Source organism: Echeneis naucrates, chromosome 1 (genome assembly GCF_900963305.1).
Source record: "Echeneis naucrates chromosome 1, fEcheNa1.1, whole genome shotgun sequence".
Lineage (NCBI taxonomy): Eukaryota > Metazoa > Chordata > Actinopteri > Carangiformes > Echeneidae > Echeneis > Echeneis naucrates.
In genome coordinates, this window is record NC_042511.1 from 5,671,807 (window position 1) to 5,689,910 (window position 18,104).

At 42.8% G+C, this 18,104-nt stretch overlaps 2 protein-coding genes across 3 annotated transcripts; one reads left to right on the forward strand and one right to left on the reverse strand.

Annotated features, from left to right (window-relative positions):
• Positions 1 to 3,627: 3,627 nt before the first annotated feature.
• On the forward strand, positions 3,628 to 5,783 carry krt15 (keratin 15). The gene is made up of 7 exons (XM_029497303.1): positions 3,628 to 4,186; positions 4,338 to 4,420; positions 4,508 to 4,664; positions 4,755 to 4,916; positions 5,004 to 5,129; positions 5,234 to 5,451; positions 5,549 to 5,783. The coding sequence occupies exons 1-7, from the start codon at positions 3,689 to 3,691 to the stop codon at positions 5,652 to 5,654; spliced, it is 1,350 nt and encodes a 449-aa protein (XP_029353163.1). The 5' UTR covers positions 3,628 to 3,688; the 3' UTR covers positions 5,655 to 5,783.
• Positions 5,784 to 7,122: 1,339 nt separating this feature from the next.
• On the reverse strand, positions 7,123 to 10,298 carry krt98 (keratin 98). Of its 2 annotated transcripts, XM_029497313.1 has the most exons (8): positions 9,896 to 10,297; positions 9,315 to 9,397; positions 9,054 to 9,210; positions 8,330 to 8,491; positions 8,123 to 8,248; positions 7,505 to 7,725; positions 7,383 to 7,393; positions 7,123 to 7,270 (listed from the first exon to the last, which is right to left on the reverse strand). In XM_029497313.1, the coding sequence occupies exons 1-8, from the start codon at positions 10,232 to 10,234 to the stop codon at positions 7,173 to 7,175; spliced, it is 1,197 nt and encodes a 398-aa protein (XP_029353173.1). In that variant the 5' UTR covers positions 10,235 to 10,297; the 3' UTR covers positions 7,123 to 7,172. The 2 variants fall into 2 exon arrangements, with proteins under 2 accessions (XP_029353173.1, XP_029353181.1); XM_029497321.1 differs by lacking the exon at positions 7,383 to 7,393 and having other exon boundaries at positions 7,123 to 7,297; positions 7,512 to 7,725; positions 8,123 to 8,241; positions 8,323 to 8,491; positions 9,896 to 10,298.
• Positions 10,299 to 18,104: the final 7,806 nt, after the last annotated feature.

Genomic DNA, 18,104 nt, shown 5'->3' on the forward strand with positions numbered 1-18,104 from the left:
CATATTGACAAAGGTGCAACCCAATGTTGGGAGGTTTGTTAAAACGTTGCACAAAGTGTGATGCATTTGTCTTTTATTCCGAATATCCTGAACAAACAGACAAACAAAAGAAAATAAACCTGAATATAAACCCAAAGGCAGTGAAATTATTTATTTATTTATTTATTTGAGCAACAACACTCTCGTCCGTCACGTACACCCAGTCTCTGCCTCAAGCTGTTTAAGCGTAAGTCAAGCTCTTTTCTGCGTGCCCTCACAAACAGACTGAACAGCATTGAAAGGCCAGAGCAGGTAAAATGTGCACGTAACCAAGTAAAAGAAACACCGGCCAAGAAGCACTAGCGGAGCATTTAAAAGCATGGAAGTTTAGATTTTAGTAAATGAAGGGTGGAAACGTAGTAACACTTATGCCATCATTAAGTCATACGGAGCAAACAGATGCGTGGGAGGTGTGTGGCCTCCAAACAAAAAAAGCATATTTGATATCTAGGCTCATGTCACAGTTGCTTACTGCCTGAGGAAAAGTGGCTCATTCATGCTGTACATCATTTCTGACAACTGGTAATTATGAATAAAATGGTGTCAATTCAGAGAAGGGGTAAACCTTCTTTTTATTGTAAGAGTGTTTGTTTGCAATTGAATGATATTGCGTTGTATTGCATTGAATTAATCACTGAAATCAAATACACGATTTGAATTGTAGAAAGTGTGTGTTCCGTATATCTGCATTGACCCCGCCACCTGACCCCGGAGAAGCAAATGAAGATGGATGGATATCTGAATTGAGTGTTTTGCCTTCATTTGTCACAGTGAAGCGTTTCTCACACTGTGGCCGTCTCTCACATCTTAACATTCATTCATTCATTCATCTTCAAGCGCTTATCCGTTTCTGAGTCGCGGGGCAGCTTAACATATTTCGAACAATTGTCCATTCCTTTTGCAATAACTTCACATCACTAAAACCGAACAAAAACATACCAAATAATATGTGTGCTCTCAGCAGCAGTGCCCCTCCCTATCGAGACGTTTCACTGCCTGAGCATGAGAACTTGTCCAGGTTGTGCACTCAGATTTAACTTGGCTCTGCTGGCAGCAGTTAAGAGACACATTTAGGAAGTCAGATTGTGCTGAATGTTTCAAATTGTATAAATTGTAAAGAACAATGACGTCCACCTCTTTGTATTGTTCGTCCTGTTTTTCAGACCAAATATGTGGAAGATGTTTCCAATCCGTGAAATGAGGAAGTTTTTAAGGGAGGGTTTCTTCACCGGCTTGTTATTTTAATGTTTTCATGTTTGGCTGCAGTTTATCAGTGGAACCAGACATGAAAACATTAATGGCAAATGTCCTCAAGTGAGTGAGTGACTGACTGACCAGCAGTTCCCTCATTGGTCAGCAGAACTCCATGTGACTGAATAGGCTTTTCCCCGTTGGTTGTTGCTCTTTCGAAATGATTCGGTGATGATTTCGAAATCATTCAATTACTCTTCAATCAAGCGCACTTGCCTCATCAGGCTAAACTTTGACCAAAGTACCGTTTGTCCTCAACTCCACAGGCTGGACCAGATCTGGACCACGGGAAGGACAACGCCCTGGTCTGTCTAAGAAGGACATTTACAGGGTGCATTTTCTTTTTTTCTTTCAAATGCATAAACATAATACAGCCAACTGTTGGCTTTTGAAAGGAGCAAAGAGGAAGCCACTGTTGAAAAAAGCTCTTATTAAATATCAGCTATTTCTCTTACCATTACTGTTAACCTTATAGAGAATTTGTGGTACTCACACTTGATCCTGTGCAACCTGACCTGCTTAAGCAAGACTTGACTTGAAAAGAAAAATGAAGTAAAATTGCATTTTTGGGATGTGCAGCCTGACATTGAGTTTTACTTGTAAATTCTTGTCAAAAAGTCAAATGTTATTGGCTATGATTCAGTTTATAAACATGATAGAAGGGGAAAACCTCAGTGGTGAATATTTTTTCTAGGCATCATAGTCAAACTCACAAACTGCTGTGTTTGGTCATTTACTCAGAAGTTGTCCCGACTATAAAATCCTGATTTTATCACCAGAGAAGCAGCTTGGAAATGAACATATAGTTTATTTGGCCATTCAGACACTGTCAAACGTGATCGAAATGATAAAGTTATTGTTCCATTGTCAGACGAATGACCATTTCTGAAGGGGAAAAGTAAACAGCTTTATTGTTAAAATACTATATCTGGGAGATATGAGATTTGGAAAGAAGCAAGTAGATGAAAAGCTGCAAACGGCTGACAGTAAACGGAGCGCACAGAGGACGTGTTGTTACATCTGGTTCCACAGCAGTTTTTAATTATCTCCTCAATATCACTCAATGAATGAAAACTACATGTGCTCAACACTAAAAAAGGAAGCGGGTGGACGTTGGCGAGTACGGGGCAGTGGTGTGTCAGCGTGACACCAGAGACAGAAGTGAACTAATCAGTTTCTTAGCCATAATTTACGGCCGTTTAGCACATGCCTGAGACGAGTTTGCAACGGTTTGCAACTTTAAAATGAAAAACAGCACAACCATCTGCGTTGCATTACTGTTGTGGTCATCTGTTAGTTAGAGGTGAAACAGCTCTTTGTGTGACTTAACCAGAAACAAATTACCTCCAATAATGTGTGCATTATTCTGACAACTTGGAGCGTTTGAAGAGAAACTGCTAACAGCTCCTGAAGAAAAAACCAGAGAAAGAAAAATTGAAAAAGAGCCAAATTCAAGAAAGTTCTTGCTCTTGTTTGGACATGATATAAATGCCAGAGGGCACTGTCAAAAAAAACTAGAGCTCTTAAAGGCATATCTGTGGTGAGCTTTACGGCAGTACTCTGCCCAGTCTTGATTGAGGCCCAGGTCTCAACTGGCATTGTGTCTTTAAAAAAATGCCTGCAGCTGGCAACGCTGCACGCTATTGTTGTGTAAAACAAAACCGAGAGTGAATAAAATCCAAACTATTTGATGCCAAAAATAAGTGAAACCGCAAACAGCGAAATAATCCAGACTGGGGTAAAAACAAATGGATTTCAGAAGCGGCAGAGAAAGACAAGACAGGTGTGTGTGAAGAACTATGCTGGCCGAGAGTCAAGTGAAAAATAGATATCCATCACACTGATTCACCATTGTTTACTCTGACTGTTGTGTTGGTAACATAACAAGTTTGGCGAGCATGGTATAGCAGTCTTGCAGTAAGAATAACTGCACAAAATCCAAAAAGACACATCACCTAAATGTCAAACTTTGAAATTTATGTTGGCTTTGTGTGAGTAACTAACCTGAGGCAAACAATGAAAGGGGTGGCTGTTTTACAGTTTTACTGGATTACATTTCAGTGAGTAGACATAAAAGATGAAAGATAAACGGAATAATGAAGTCTTTATGGTTTATATAAGATTTACACATTGTTCTGCATTTTAATTGCATTCAGTAAATTGCTGAGGGGAATTTTTATCCCTTTTTCTCCACTTTATAATTGCACTGAATGAACCTGAGAGACGTGTATGCGGTAATGCTCGGGCCTCTAGCTCCGCCCACCCTCCACCCCACCCATGCCAGATGCAGCAGCAGCAACAGGAGCAGCCCTGTGCAGGATATAAAGGGGACAGAGGCTGAGGTCTGCGTCTCAGTCCACCTCTTTTGCAGGAAAGACAGATCTCCCAAACAGTCGCGATGTCAGCGAGACTGAATTATTCTGGGCAATCCTTTAGATCTGGAGGCTTAGGTGGAGGTCTCAGCAGCAGCCTTAGTGGTGGCTTGGTGCAAAGGTCCTATGCCTCAAGTGTGCATGGAGGTGCAGGAGGCACTGGAGGCAGAATCTCTGTGTCCTCTGGCAGCTTCAGAGCTGGAAGTGGTGGAGGTAGTGGTTATGGCTTTGGATACGGAGGAAGTGCAGGCCTTGGAAGTGCAAGCTTCGGAGGTGGAAGCTTCGGAGGCGGAGGCTTCGGAGGTGCAGGTGATGGCCTGGACCTCCATGTCGGCGCCAACGAGAAGGCCACAATGCAGAACCTGAATGACCGTCTGGCCTCCTACCTGGAGAAGGTGCGCAGCCTTGAGAAGGCCAACGCTGAGTTGGAGCTCAAGATCCGCCAGTTCTTGGAGAGCAAGACTGCCCCATCTGCCCGGGACTACTCTGCCTATGAAGCCACCATTGCTGACCTGCAGGGACAGGTACCTCACATGATTTCTGAGTCCTGAATGTTGTTCTGTAATTATCAGATGGATATGGATATGTACTGAAACTTATTGGAAATGCATGTGTTCCTAGATGAAGAGAGTGTTGTTGTATTTATGCAACCTGGTATATATCTTTATTACACAGATCCAGGACGCCACCCGCGTCAACGGAGGCATCTATCTGGCCATCGACAATGCAAAATTGGCAGCAGATGACTTTAGAACCAAGTAAGCATGAAAATGAGACATAAACTATCGTGGAAACATGGATGTTGATGTTGAGATGCAAATGATTTATCCCTCTCTGCCTCTCAGGTATGAGAACGAGCTTGCCATGCGTCAATCAGTGGAGGCAGACATCGCCGGTCTGAAGAGACTGTTGGATGAGCTGACACTGGCCAGATCAGACCTGGAGATGCAGATAGAAGGACTCAAGGAGGAGCTGATCTTCCTCAAGAAGAACCACGAGGAGGTGGGTGTCACTCTTGAATGTAGAAAACAAAAAAGATCTTCTCAAGAAACTGCTCAAACATCCACCTCTGACCATCCTGTTTATTTACAGGAACTGGCAGCCATGAGGAACCAGATGAGTGGACAGATCAACGTAGAGGTGGATGCAAAGCCACAGGTAGACCTGTCTGCCGTTATGGCTGAGATCCGCGAGCAGTACGAGGGTGTGGCTGCCAAGAACCAGAGAGAACTTGAGAGCTGGTTCCAGGCAAAGGTAAGAACTGAGCGGTGATGTTTTTCTTTTCTTAGCTGTCACCAGCTTCGGCTGATACGTAATAATCTTCTCTCGTCTCTTCTGCAGACAGAGACACTAAACAAAGAGGTCGCAGTCAGCACAGAAACTCTCCAAACGTCCAAATCAGAAATCACTGAGATCCGTCGCACGCTGCAGGGCCTGGAGATCGAGCTGCAGTCACAACTTAGCATGGTAAATGGAGAGAAGCTCTGACAAATCTCTGATGTTGTGGACCTACACCACCCACAGTATGCTTCAGTTTACTCAATGTTCCTCTTCTTCCGTCTCTCTTGCAGAAAGCGTCCCTGGAAGGCACTTTGGCTGACACAGAGGCGCGGTACTCCATGCAGCTACAAAGCCTCCAGATGCAAGTGACAAGCCTGGAAGACCAATTGACACAGCTGCGTTGCGACATGGAACGACAGAGCCAAGAGTACAAAATGCTGCTCGACATCAAGACGCGACTGGAGATGGAGATCGCAGAGTACAAGAGGCTGCTGGACGGAGAGGGCAGGTAGGAGAGGAGCATGTCCTCTTTGAAAATTGAATTATGATGGATTTGATTATGAATGATTTTAACGGATGCATCGTACTTCTCTCTCCTTTCACAGTATCGCTGTCGGTGGCTCCACAAAATCTTCAAAGCTGATTGTGGTCACAGAGGAACTGAAGGATGGCAAGGTGGTCTCTTCCTCTACCACCACCACCACCGCATAATCTGTCCTCCACAGCAAAAGCAACACACGGGCCAACACCTGCAAATAACAAGCTCAACATCTAAATCCAAAGCTTCCTTCACACGCGACTGTGAATGTAATAAAAGGCTCCTAGTTTGCTGACCATCAATGTTGTCATGTCGTTCATGTCTGTTTGAGCTAATTGTGTCTGATAAATTTCAAATAATGTCATGAAGCAGTAGAAAAGGTCTTATGAATTTACACATTTCATCATCATCGTGAGAACAAACCATTCAGAAATTCAGCAGCTCTTACAACTTTATCAAAAACGCTGATAAAATTATAGCTGGAAGGTGTTAAACTAAACTTGCCAACCACCTCATGAGGTGGTGACAAAAACTACAAGCTTGCTAATATGCATCATGTGGCTAACTGGGAAAACATTAGTAGGGAAGAATTTCTCCTGAATTTAACAGGCTGCACAGTGTTCAGCAGTACAGCCGTGCGGTTTACTGTCTTTGTGTTAAAACAAACTTCTGTATTCACTGATTTACTATCCAAACATCAACAGTTAGAGTTAAAACTATTCATGATGGCTGACACCATACATGCATTATAGCGGCATACAGTTCTGAAACAATAATAAGTTATATTTGCCTTATTGCCTCACAACAAGAAGGTCCACATTCATGGTTAAATGGAAGCATGAACATATCCACTGGGTGTGGTACAGTGAGGGAACTCAAGAGAAAATGCTTGCGCCCAGTGCATGCTGGGATTGGACCCAGCCCCCGATTGCACTGATTAAAGCTGCATAAATCAGTGTTTGGCCAGAAGCACATTTAACAAAAGTGCCCTTTCAGTCCACTGACAACTGCTAAGACGAGCCAACAGAATCACTGATTTGTTGATTATCAAACGCACACTTCCTATAGTTTACTGACAATATTGTAATTGTAATGTAAAAACGCTGCTAACCAATAAGCAGCAGAGACTATCATTATTCCTCTGAAGCCATGAAGCCAACTAGCTTCTTTTTTTTTAACCCTACTGTTTGGTTCTTGTAATGTACTTGCTATCTTTTACTTACATGTATCTGTAAGCTTGTCTGTCTGTTGGTTGGTGCTTAGTATTAATTGTGCAGAAGGTTTATCAGAACTATGAACTCAAAGAAACTGAAAACATCCTCAAAGTTGCCGAGTTGTGAGACGATCATCTGTGTGTGTGTGTGTGTGTGGCATTACCACAATTATATGTATCTGACACATAATCATTTGAAAAAACGGATTCATGTGTCTTTTAAGTGATAACTGATAATATTGCTTTTGCTGAGCTCCTGGTTTATCTCTTTACCTGAATGTACGGGCATATTCCAGGAAAGCGTGAAATCCCTTTTGGGTGTGTCCTGAGTTTATACAAAAAACACTCATTATCCTTTAGTGGAGGACAATGGCAGTGGTAACATGAGAGACACACTGCTCATTACAGAAGTAGGCCACAGCAGAAACTTCAATTCAACTGCATGATCTTTATTGCTTTTTGCTGAGTTTTAAACTTTTCACTCAATCTGATCAACGTCCACATCAACAGTCTTGCTGCTCTCCACCACCTTTCCATCCACAACTGTCTCCACCACTGTGATAACCTTAGTGACCACTGCAGAAAAGAAAAGAAATGACAATCATGACCAATTCCCAGACTTCTCTAAAACTTTGGCATCACTCTTATTTTAATGATAAATGAAAATATGCTTGTGAAAACTGCTTACCTTGCTTTGAGCTGGTAGTTGGGGGGAGAAAAGAAGGAAACATCAGTCAGGGACATAGACTGTCTGCACTGTCATTAAAAGTTCTCTCATTCCTGCTTTCCTCTCTCTTCATCGGGTCTTACCTGTCGTCCTCCCCATCCAGCAGCCTCCTGTACTCTGCGATCTCCAGCTCCAGACGGGTCTTGAGGTCCAGCAGCATGTCGTAATCCTGCTTGTTGCTGGCGATGTTGGTGTGGATCTGGGACAGCTGGGCCTCCAGGCTTGTGACCATGTTCTGGAGGCTTGCTAGCTGCGCGGCGTAGCGTGCCTGAGTCTCTGCCAGGGTGCCCTCCAGAGACGCTTTCTGACGGGGTCACAGCAAGTGGGAGATTAAGACGCAGCGATGGCACGGTATGACTGAAAAGCTCAGCTCAGCATTAAGGTTGGAAATAATCTAAAGGTTACACAGATTGTGTCAAATTCCCACATTGTAGCAGTTAGTTTGTTAAATTCAAGCCCGTGCCCGTGTCAGGAAGCCACACTCAGCCACACAGTAACTTCCTGGACTCAAGCATGAGGCTATTACATCAGTCGTTTTTATGCTAAGCTAAGCTAACCAGCAGCTGGTTTGCTTTATATTGAATGCACAAAGAGTGGCATCCATTTTCTCATCCAACTCTCAGAATGAAAGCCAGAAAAAAGGGTGTTCTCGCTGAATGACATGTAATCACTGGTTGAATTTCAGCGGATGATGAACACACCATGCTCAGGTGGGACTGCAGTTCAATCTCAAGCCTCTGGAGAGTGCTCTTCAGGTCTTTGATCTCTGTGCGAGATGTCACCAGAGTCTCTGTGTGTGTCATAACGTCCTGCTCCACCACTGCAATCTGAAACAGACACGACAGGTGTTACTTAAGAACTACAGCTGAGTACCCCTCATGCCAGCAGCAGCAGCTTTAACTTCTCACCTTATTCTGATACCAAGACTCCAGTTCTTTGCGGTTCTTGGCGATCACTCCCTCGTAATGATCCCTGATCTCTGTCATGACCTGGTTCAGGTCCGTTGAGGGAGTAGCATCCACGGCCACATTGACCTGTCCGCCCATCTGACTCCTCAGCAGAGCCATCTCCTGCAGGAGTCAAAGGAAAACGTTTTGATCAGCCAGTGGAATAACTCAAAATGTATGACCTTTGTTGTCCTATATGCTTTCCTTTGGTTTGTTTGATCTCTGTTATCTTTGCGTGTGTGTTGGTTCAGTTCCTCTGAACATGTGTGTGCTGTAAAAACAATGGCAATGAGCTAATGGAGTGAGAGAAGAATGGAAGGAAGTGTGCACAGAGAAGATGGGCAGCATCGGGGAATGGCAGAAAGCAGAGGGATATGTTTACAACCTAACTCCTATTTCCTGAGTTTTACCAGAGGTGTGGCAGAGGTTGTGTGCAAACTGTGACCAGCTTAGGCCACAAAAGGTGGCGATGACTAATGGGGACAACTTCATCTTGCAGCAAATAGCTGCAGTGTATTTACCTCCCTGCTGCTGAAAAGGTAGAAGATGTTTGACTTCTTTTAATCTGTCATGTACACACACAGTGCAGGCGTTGGCTTGTTTGTGTTAACTGGACTGATGTAAACTCGTTAGTTTTGTTGCTTGAGAAAACCTCAAACAGCTGAAAAAGGCTTCCTCATCTCACCTCTTCGTGGTTTTTCTTGAGCATGATGAGCTCGTCCTTCAGAGCCTCATACTGACTCTCCAGATCCATCCTGCTCAGGCTCAAGTCATCCAGCACCCTCTTCAGTCCTGCGATATCCGCCTCCACAGCCGTCCTCATGGCCAGCTCGTTCTCATACCTGAGGTCGGAGGTTACAGCGACACTTAGACATGACTTCACACTTCAATGGGCGTGCCAAGTTTTACTCATGTGGGAGGGTAAAGAAGAGGAGTTCACACTCACTTCATTTTGAAATCATCGGCGGCCAGTTTTGCGTTGTCAATGTCCAGGACAGTCTTGGCATTCAGTCTGGAAGCAATGCGGATCTGTGAAAGCAAAACAAACAGGCAAAGATTAAACACGAAGAAGACCATCAGCATCCCAGCAGACATGTGGTTTGTGAGATTATACTCCTTTAATATTTGGTTATTCCAGAGCCACAGTGACAGAAACATATAAACAAATCTTTTTTAAGCTTAGAGAATGTGTGTTTTAGAAAACACTTCTGCAAAATGAATATAAAAAGTTGACCTCTTAATACCAACTGGCAAATACAGTACAGGCCAAATGATTGGACACACTTTCCTGTTCGTTTGAAAGGAGAAGGCCTTTAGGCCTGTGCTGTAACTCGGTGTGTAGTGCAGTGTGTAATTACAGCTGTGACACTTGGCTCTGTGTTCAGGAAGTGATGCACAGTTTGAGTGAATCTGGTATGAGAGCTATGACACTTGTCATACAGTACATGCCAGCCCACCCACCCACACACAGTGAACGTCAACAACAGGAGGTAAGACGAGGAACATGACATGGCTCTTTCCTCTTACCTTGTCCTTCAGGTCATTGATGATGGCGAAGTAGCTGGTGTAGTCGTGGCAGATGATGGTTCTCTTCTGGTACCACTCTCTGATCTGCCTGTCCAGGCGTTCGTTCTCCTTCTCCAGGGTGCGGACCTTCTCCAGGTAGGAGGCCAGACGGTCATTCAGATTCTGCATGGTGGCCTTCTCGTTGGCGCCGACATGGAGGTCCAGGCCATCAGCCAGGTTGAAGCCCCCAGCTGCCGTCGCATAGCTCATCTGGGAGGAGGAGATGCGGGTGCCACGGCCGCCTGCTCCACCGTAAACGCTCATGGTCCTCTGACCGTAGGATCTGGAGCTGAGAGACATGTTGGAGAGCCTGAGTCTGGAGCAGGTAGGATTACTGGAGTTGATCTGCAGTTGAAAGCATCACTGGTCTCCTTGGTTATATAGCTGCCAAACAGCAAAGTGGGAAGGGCTAGCAGCTTGGGAAAAATGCCACTGACAGGTTTCCCCCCTACTCCTCCATACAATCTTTTCATCAACACGGGTGTGGTGACTGGCCGGTAGGGGTTCTTCCACCCCCTTTTCAGGTCAAACTCGTGAATCTACATTTTATGGTTTCTAAATGAAAGGACATTCCTCGAATACTGCACAGATGATTTTGCATTTTCAGTCACAAACTTTTAGAAGCATGTGATTGGAGCCTTGTTTGTGCTTTTGCTTCAAGCCACGCTTGTTGACACAATTATAGGCTGCAGCTGGAAACGTTCTTAAAGAAGAAACCACCTTGGGAAGACATTTTATTCAGCCACATTGCTCACAGGAGTGACAAAAATGGCACATACCAGTGACAATTTCACCTGAGTGAAACATGGGCCAAAGGTTTAGAACAAAACTTTTATCTCTTCTCTGTGGTTTATTTTTGTCACACAAGCTTGCAGCTAATGTGCACAAGATGGTGTTAATCATTTTTTGTGCTATCACAATGAACGTATGAATGTAAGAATGAAATAAAAATTGTGTTCAAACGTTATGCACTCCATGGCGCGTCTCACAGTAGCCGCTCTCCGTGTGTGTTAGAGCGGCAAACGTACGGTGTTTTAATGTTGGGACGCAGAATTCAAAAGACTGAGCTCAAACATCTCAAACTGCAAAGATGTGCTGCTTTTGGAGGGAAATCTTTAAAAGAGAGAGCAGCTTAGAATGGATAGGAGAATACTGTCACTGCCTGACTTTTCCGGTCACGAGATGATTTTTTTATGTAATGTTGCACGTGTTTACACTCACACATACTTACTTTAGGATGAATGTGCCACCATCAGCTTTAACTGTTCCACTATGACTGATGAAATGACAGTAAACTGAAAGTTTGAGCCTTACAGAATCATTACCATGCTGCTGAAATGACTTAGACCACGGGGGAACCTGTAGGCCTACATCAAACTTAGAAAATACCTCTTGAGACTTTCTTTCCTATGGATAGGCATTCACTCTCCAGTCATTCCTTGGTTTAACTTACACAGCTTCCATATCACCGCACACTGTAGGTTGTTTAAGTGTGGCCAATTATTTCTTCACATGCAGCTCACACAAGAAAACTGGAAAATCTATAAAAGAAGTCATAAAAAAAAAAACATGTTAATTGTATGCACTTGAGAACATGACTGCTTCCTTATTTCGTATGGAAAAAACAGATAACAGCCTGAACCGGTGTTCAGAACATGAGAGTCCATGAGCAGAGGAGATCTGGAGATCTGTAAAAACAGTGTCAGAGTCAACAGTTTCTGTAAAAACACTGGAACGGCAGCCATTTGACATAAATAATGTAAATGTATTATACTCCTGTTTCACTGGTGAAACAGCTCTCACCATAAGAAAATATTGTGAAACGGCCTGCAGTTATTTAGCAGTTGTGTCTGGATAAAACGTTCCAGCTAATTATCGGCAATACTCGGCAATTAATTATTGGTTTATAACTATAATCATTGCTACGATCTAACTAACGATCAACTTCTTGTTGATGTGACTTTATGATCATTATAAATTGAAGTAATTGCGCTGAGCAGCGGGAGCCCAACATGGACTTCCTCCTTCAACATTTCACTTCAATCAGCAGTCTCACTGATAAGCAGGGTGAGGTTGTGTTGACTGATGGTTTGATTGCATCTGAAGAATGCCAGTCTGTTGCTCGTCTAAAACATAGTCGAAGCTGGAAAATCACATTACACACGACACACAGCGTCGTATTTATTTATTTATTTTCTTGGTGGCAGATGTTCGGAAGCAAAATGATTTATGAAGGATGATGTGCGGATAAAACTGCTGACTTGAAGTTTTACACTTTTAGTTAACCATAAAAAAGAGAGAGAGAGAGAAAAAAAACCAAAACGTGTATTTATGACAAAATGCTGCTAAGGTAGATTTCCTGTCACACGGGGTGAGAGGTCAGCGTAAACACAACTTAACGCTCCATTTCAGGGACCTTTACTGCAGACAGTGTTTGCTGCAGCGTGCCATGAAAAAGGCCTATAGCAATTATAACATAATGCCCTGCACTGCGTTAACTTCTCCTTCACAGGATTGGGTCACCCTAAGCTGAATCCGGTTTTTACACTGAGAACATAGAATGAATCTAAACCGAGCAATGCTTTCTTTATGTAGACTGTGTTAATTATTTTGACTTATAATAGGTTTTACAGCTTAAACCGTCTTTGCCCAAAGCCTTATGCGCCTGCCAGTGATGCAGTCACCTGGTAAAGTATGTTTTTCTTGTAAAATCACTGTCTCCATTTAATTGTAACGCTGTTAAACACTTTCTGTGACTCAGGCAAGAAAAAGCTCTTTGTTCGCTCAGACACTGAGAGAAATGCTGCTCTGCCTGTCTTATCTGTGCAGCATTGTCTACCCACGGTGTATTTTTTACCAATTCAAGAGATAAGCATTAAAGATGCTTATCTGCATGTGGTAACATGTCAGGTGATGTAACACACCTTACATACTCACTAGAGCTGTTTCTGCAGACATTTTTAGAAGGCGGATCATGAAATAGTGTTTTTCACAGAGCTGAGCTGAACTCCATGAAATCAGTCAGCGCAAGGACATGATGGTGTGAAGGGGAACTGATGCTGAGTGTAGGACCCATATTCACAGTTTTAATGTTTTTTCTGTTGATGAAGAGGAATTACACGTCCATTTCAGAATGAAAACTAGCTTTTACAAATTCAGCACAGTTAACGAAAAACACATTTTAAAAAGTCACACGTGTATCGCAGATACCTTTACATAACGTGATTGTTTAACATGGTTTGTTGAGCTTGTGACTGCTGTCTGTTTATCGAGTGTCCAGTCCTATACTGGCCCAGAGTGGAGTTTTAGTACAGTAAAAATAATCAGATGAATAAATCCCCAGTGAATCCCAGAGTTACTCACAATGCAATAACATTTTAAGAGCAATATCTGTCTTTGATTAAAAGTCATCCAGGTATCAGCTGGGATTTGGTTATAGATACATCAAATAAAAAAAAACATGGCAGTGAATTTACAGAAGCAAGCAGCAATAAGAAAAAATGCCTGAAGAGATGTAATAAAAACCGTCACAGCACTCGGACCAATCCGGACCGGGCTGGGACTCACTCCTCACATCAGCTGTCCACACCCACTTTACCTCCTGGCTTCATGAGTTCCAGTCCTCTCAGTCACTTTCTGCAGCTGCTTGCTGCCAGCAGACAAAGACCATGGCATGTGTGCGTCTCTGCATACGTGTGTGTACATGTGTTGAAGTGTGTGCATGTCGCAGGGAGAGGAACAGAAATACGGTGTGCCTTTCTGTGGAAGCAACCTTCTCTTGTTTTTTTAGTTTTGTTTTTTTAAACAAACTGAACCGCTCTCGAAATAAAACAGACCATAATATTATGTTATCAGGGTATTTTAACAGTGTTTGAGCGCCGTACTTCTCTTTCCCCCTGCTCTCCCTTTTTTGCACTGACTGTGCCAGTTTGATTAATGACTCAGTAAATGAGGACACTGATGACAAACTCTGAAAGAAAGTCTCTCTCCCCACAACTGTCACAGCTCCTCTGGGCGTGGCGCAGCGGCTCATTTGTTACTTCAGCACACAAAAAAGTTGTAAAGATTTACACAACAAGCAGTTTCTGTGCGGACTATCACTAGATGGTGCCCTTCAGCTGCAAATCTCATCTCCATGCCTCAGAAATCTCACAGGACGGGCGTGGCAGCATTACATTTGCACCAGTAACATTTGGAAAGGCAACCACAGACCCTTTGGACCTCGTTATGCTGCTTTTTGTGCAAGTCTCATTTATGAGCCCTGTGTTGGTTTGCAACATGATCATTTATTGCCATTATTCACATTTAAACACCAGTTTTTAAGGATCTGTGAGGTTACAAGAAGCATAATCATTGTTTTCTATCTCTGTACAGGCTTAATGAAACAACTGCACACAGAGGGTAAACACAGACACACAAAACAACTCTTATTCTTTAGGTGGTTCAGTTTAATACATTTGAAATTTGGAACAGAATGGAACGACAGCAGCTACTTGGCACACAACATGATGTAGTTCTGCAGCACATACATGCACCATTACCAGAACTCAGCGTTCAGTTCATGAAGAAATGAATGAATTGTCTCCTGTAGAGGAGCCTATAGGGACTAAAGCTCCATCAGATACGTAGAGCAAGCCGTCCTTTGATTCACTCAGTCCAATGTACTAATCAATTGTACTACTGTAATGAATGAAGGTACGTCTGTTTACACAGCATGAATGGGCATCATAGAGTCTATATGCACAGCTGATGACTCACTATACAATGTGCAGGTGAATGATTAACTGCCTGTCTGCAGAATCTGGCCCTCGTGTCACAGGTGTGATCCCAATGATCGGCCAAAGGCTTCACTCCCGGACCTTTTTCAGAGATATTGCATGCTGGGATGTTGCAGCACGGTGCAGACTTGAATAGTTGAGCAGGATGTGATAATGCCTGTGGATGAGTGTGGTGCATTGTTGAGGAGGCTCCCAGGACGGTGTTTCTCCACATAGCATCTCACATCTGTGATTCATGGTTTTAAACTCTGCACAGAGCCGCTGTCACTGCTGTTTGTGCACAATTACAGCTGCCCGTCTACGTGCAAGGCGTAATAGATTCCGATGAAGTATTATTAACGTTTTGTGAAGCTGATAAACATTTCACTGAGGGTGGGTGGGGGCTATATAACTTTAGAACTGATTCACAGAACACTATCAAACACTCCTATTGGCAAACACTCCATTGTTGGCTTAGATACACAAAGTCAAACAGAGCCTTTGTGAATAACTAATGTACCAATTTCTTCTGAGGATGGTGCAATACCCACTGAGGGAACACACACACAGTCGCACAGAGAACATGCAAGGCTGCAGCCAGCCAGCTTGTCTGAAACCCCAAACCTCTATCCTTTCATCATTACATTCCAGGCACAGCTAAATGTTAATGCCAGCATGCTCATAATATCAGTGTTAACATGCTGAAGTTTAGATCACATTTTCTTTACTGATGGCAAAATCCCAAAGCAAAGCCGAGACTCTTTGGAATGCCACTAGAAGCATATGGTCACGATATTAGTTATAGTCTGGAAACAAGAATTACATTTCCATAGTGATCCTTTCAATATTTGTTGAGATATAATACTCAAAATGTGTAAAATTCATGGGCATCCTGTCCTGACCAACCTGACGTGTGGCCACAGAGCCATGTGTGAAGTGTTTTCGCTGAAATGCATCTGAACATTTCTCATTTCCTATAAAACAATATTCACTGAAATGATTAAGATATGAGATGACTCCTTTTTTTATTGAACTAAACTGAAATGGGGATTTCTGTGTTTTGTTCAGTTTGTGTTGTATTAACCACCAAAGATGGTAGACAAGGAGAAAATTATTCATTGGGTATTTCTCATATTGTGCTGTATCCACACCCTGGATAAAACACATTTAAATGGAGAAAATCATCAGGAGTGAGCAGCAACATTTAGGGGGGCACTCCAATATGTGAAAATTGTGGGTGGGAGGACGAACATCATATGCGACAGCAGTGGTGACAAACTTCAAGGGGCGAGAACGAAAAATGACAAATACACCGATGGCCCATCTGGATATGACACATTTATGTGCCAACTGTTCATAAAGGAAGTCACCAGTTAGTAACAGACATGAGAATAGCATGCAGCTCTACTTCCCATCACATTCTGCAAATGATGGCATTGACATCTACTTATGCTCAGGTGCAGGAATCCAGACCATCCAGAATGCAGAACAATTGACAATATCCAAGCATCCGAACATATACACCACCTCCATAGTTACTATGCTGCACACAAACAGTGAGCTATTTGGATGCTGTTTTGAGTCTATGGTAACCTAAGGGAGAGGCTTCAATGGATTTCCTGTCATTTCTCCATAAGCCTTGGGTCTTTATTTTTGGTCTGAATAGAAACCATCCCTCCATTATTTACACATGAAAAAGAAAACAGTCGATGTATTCAAGTATTAATGTCAGAAGAAATACTTCTGTCACAGTTCACGCTGTGGTTACTTCAAAGTGTGAATTAATCATTACTCATCTGAGATTTGGGAAGATTTATGACCAAGAATAGTCACTTATTGTTTTCCCTTTAACACCTTTAAAAAGTTTTTGGGGTAATTCATTACACACAGTATTAAATACAGTACAGGACACTGAATTTGATACGACAGCGTAGCAACACACAAGAATGAACAAGTTGCAAAGGAGAAACTTGAGGATGTGAAATTCCAGCAAATAAATGATCTGGACAGATTGCTCAAAAGTAAAGGCTGACCTCTGTGTATCAGGAGACATTATGTTTACTTTTACCCCCTGTGTCTAAATAAGCAATCATGGCTGAAGAGGAGACGAGGTGGAGTTGTATTTCTACTGAGTCATGGTCTTTATTACTCATAATTCATAAAAAGCTCCCACGCAGGGCAAGTACAGGCACCATAAATTTGAGATAAAGTTAGGAGTGAAGCTTTTGATGTTCTGAAGGATTTAACTGCAGAATCATAGACTTAGATGGAATGGATCATGTGTGCAATTTAACTTTGCGCACGTCTTGGGAGGCCTGGCTTGTTTTGAGTTTATTTTATTTTCAACCTTGTTTAGGAAGCCAACAAAAGATAGCTCAATCTGGGCCTGGAGCTCTCATGAGAAGCCGTAAGCACAGCCCGAAAAATATCTTACTCATTCACCAGAATAATTACAATATAACTACAAATAGCTTGCATTGATACTTCACCTAAAGTAGATGAAAAAGAAATGTGGCAGAGGTTCCTCCAAAATTGTAGAGGAGACGTCTCAGTCAACCGTGTGCATGAGTCATAAGGTTTGTTTTGGTGAAAACACCCATCTATGGTCTTCGGCCCAGGCAGCCATGAAGTGATCCGCTTTGCTTTCAGATCAGCTATTTGTCTTTGTGCTGCTTCACACTGAGCTGCAGACAATGTAAACAGAAAGCTATTCGGCTGCGCCTACCTGTGTCTCAGCACCTGTGCATGACTGTCACAACACAACTGCGATGAATGCATCCATAAGGAACCTTGTGGATTGGAGCACATGTTTAGGTGCAAACGTCCAAAAGTCAACCCACCCAAACATGGCAGTCGGCCACCGGCATCTCTGACCTCTCTCTGAATTCACAGGAGAACTACATGCAGGGTTTTGTGTATTTTTCCCTTTTGTGTTCCTTGTGGGAGTTTCCCTTGTTCTCAGCAAGGGTCTTGGTGTTTTCATAATGTGGGGCTGTGACAGGCCCGTTGAGACTGTGTGTAATAGCGATTAAGCACAACACAAATAAACCTGACTTGACTTGTCTTTAACTCCAATCAAGAGAGACCTGGGAAAAACATATTGACTATTTCCGTCTTGATATATCTTTAATGTGTTTGTACTCTCATTGAATTATTTCCATGCAGCCATAAAAGTTACTTTGCAGTCTGCATTGTGACATTTAGTGAAGCAAACTATGTTTAGACTTCTAAAACAACCGAGGAAGAATTTAGCTTTCATACTTAAGTTGTGTGACTTTATATGAATAGTTCAATATTTGCTTGCTATGATTTCTATGAGGAGATGAATGCCACTTTCTAAATTTGAAGCTACAGACAGAACCTGGTTATCTTATCTTAGCATAAATAAAAGTCTGGCACAGAGACTACCTGCT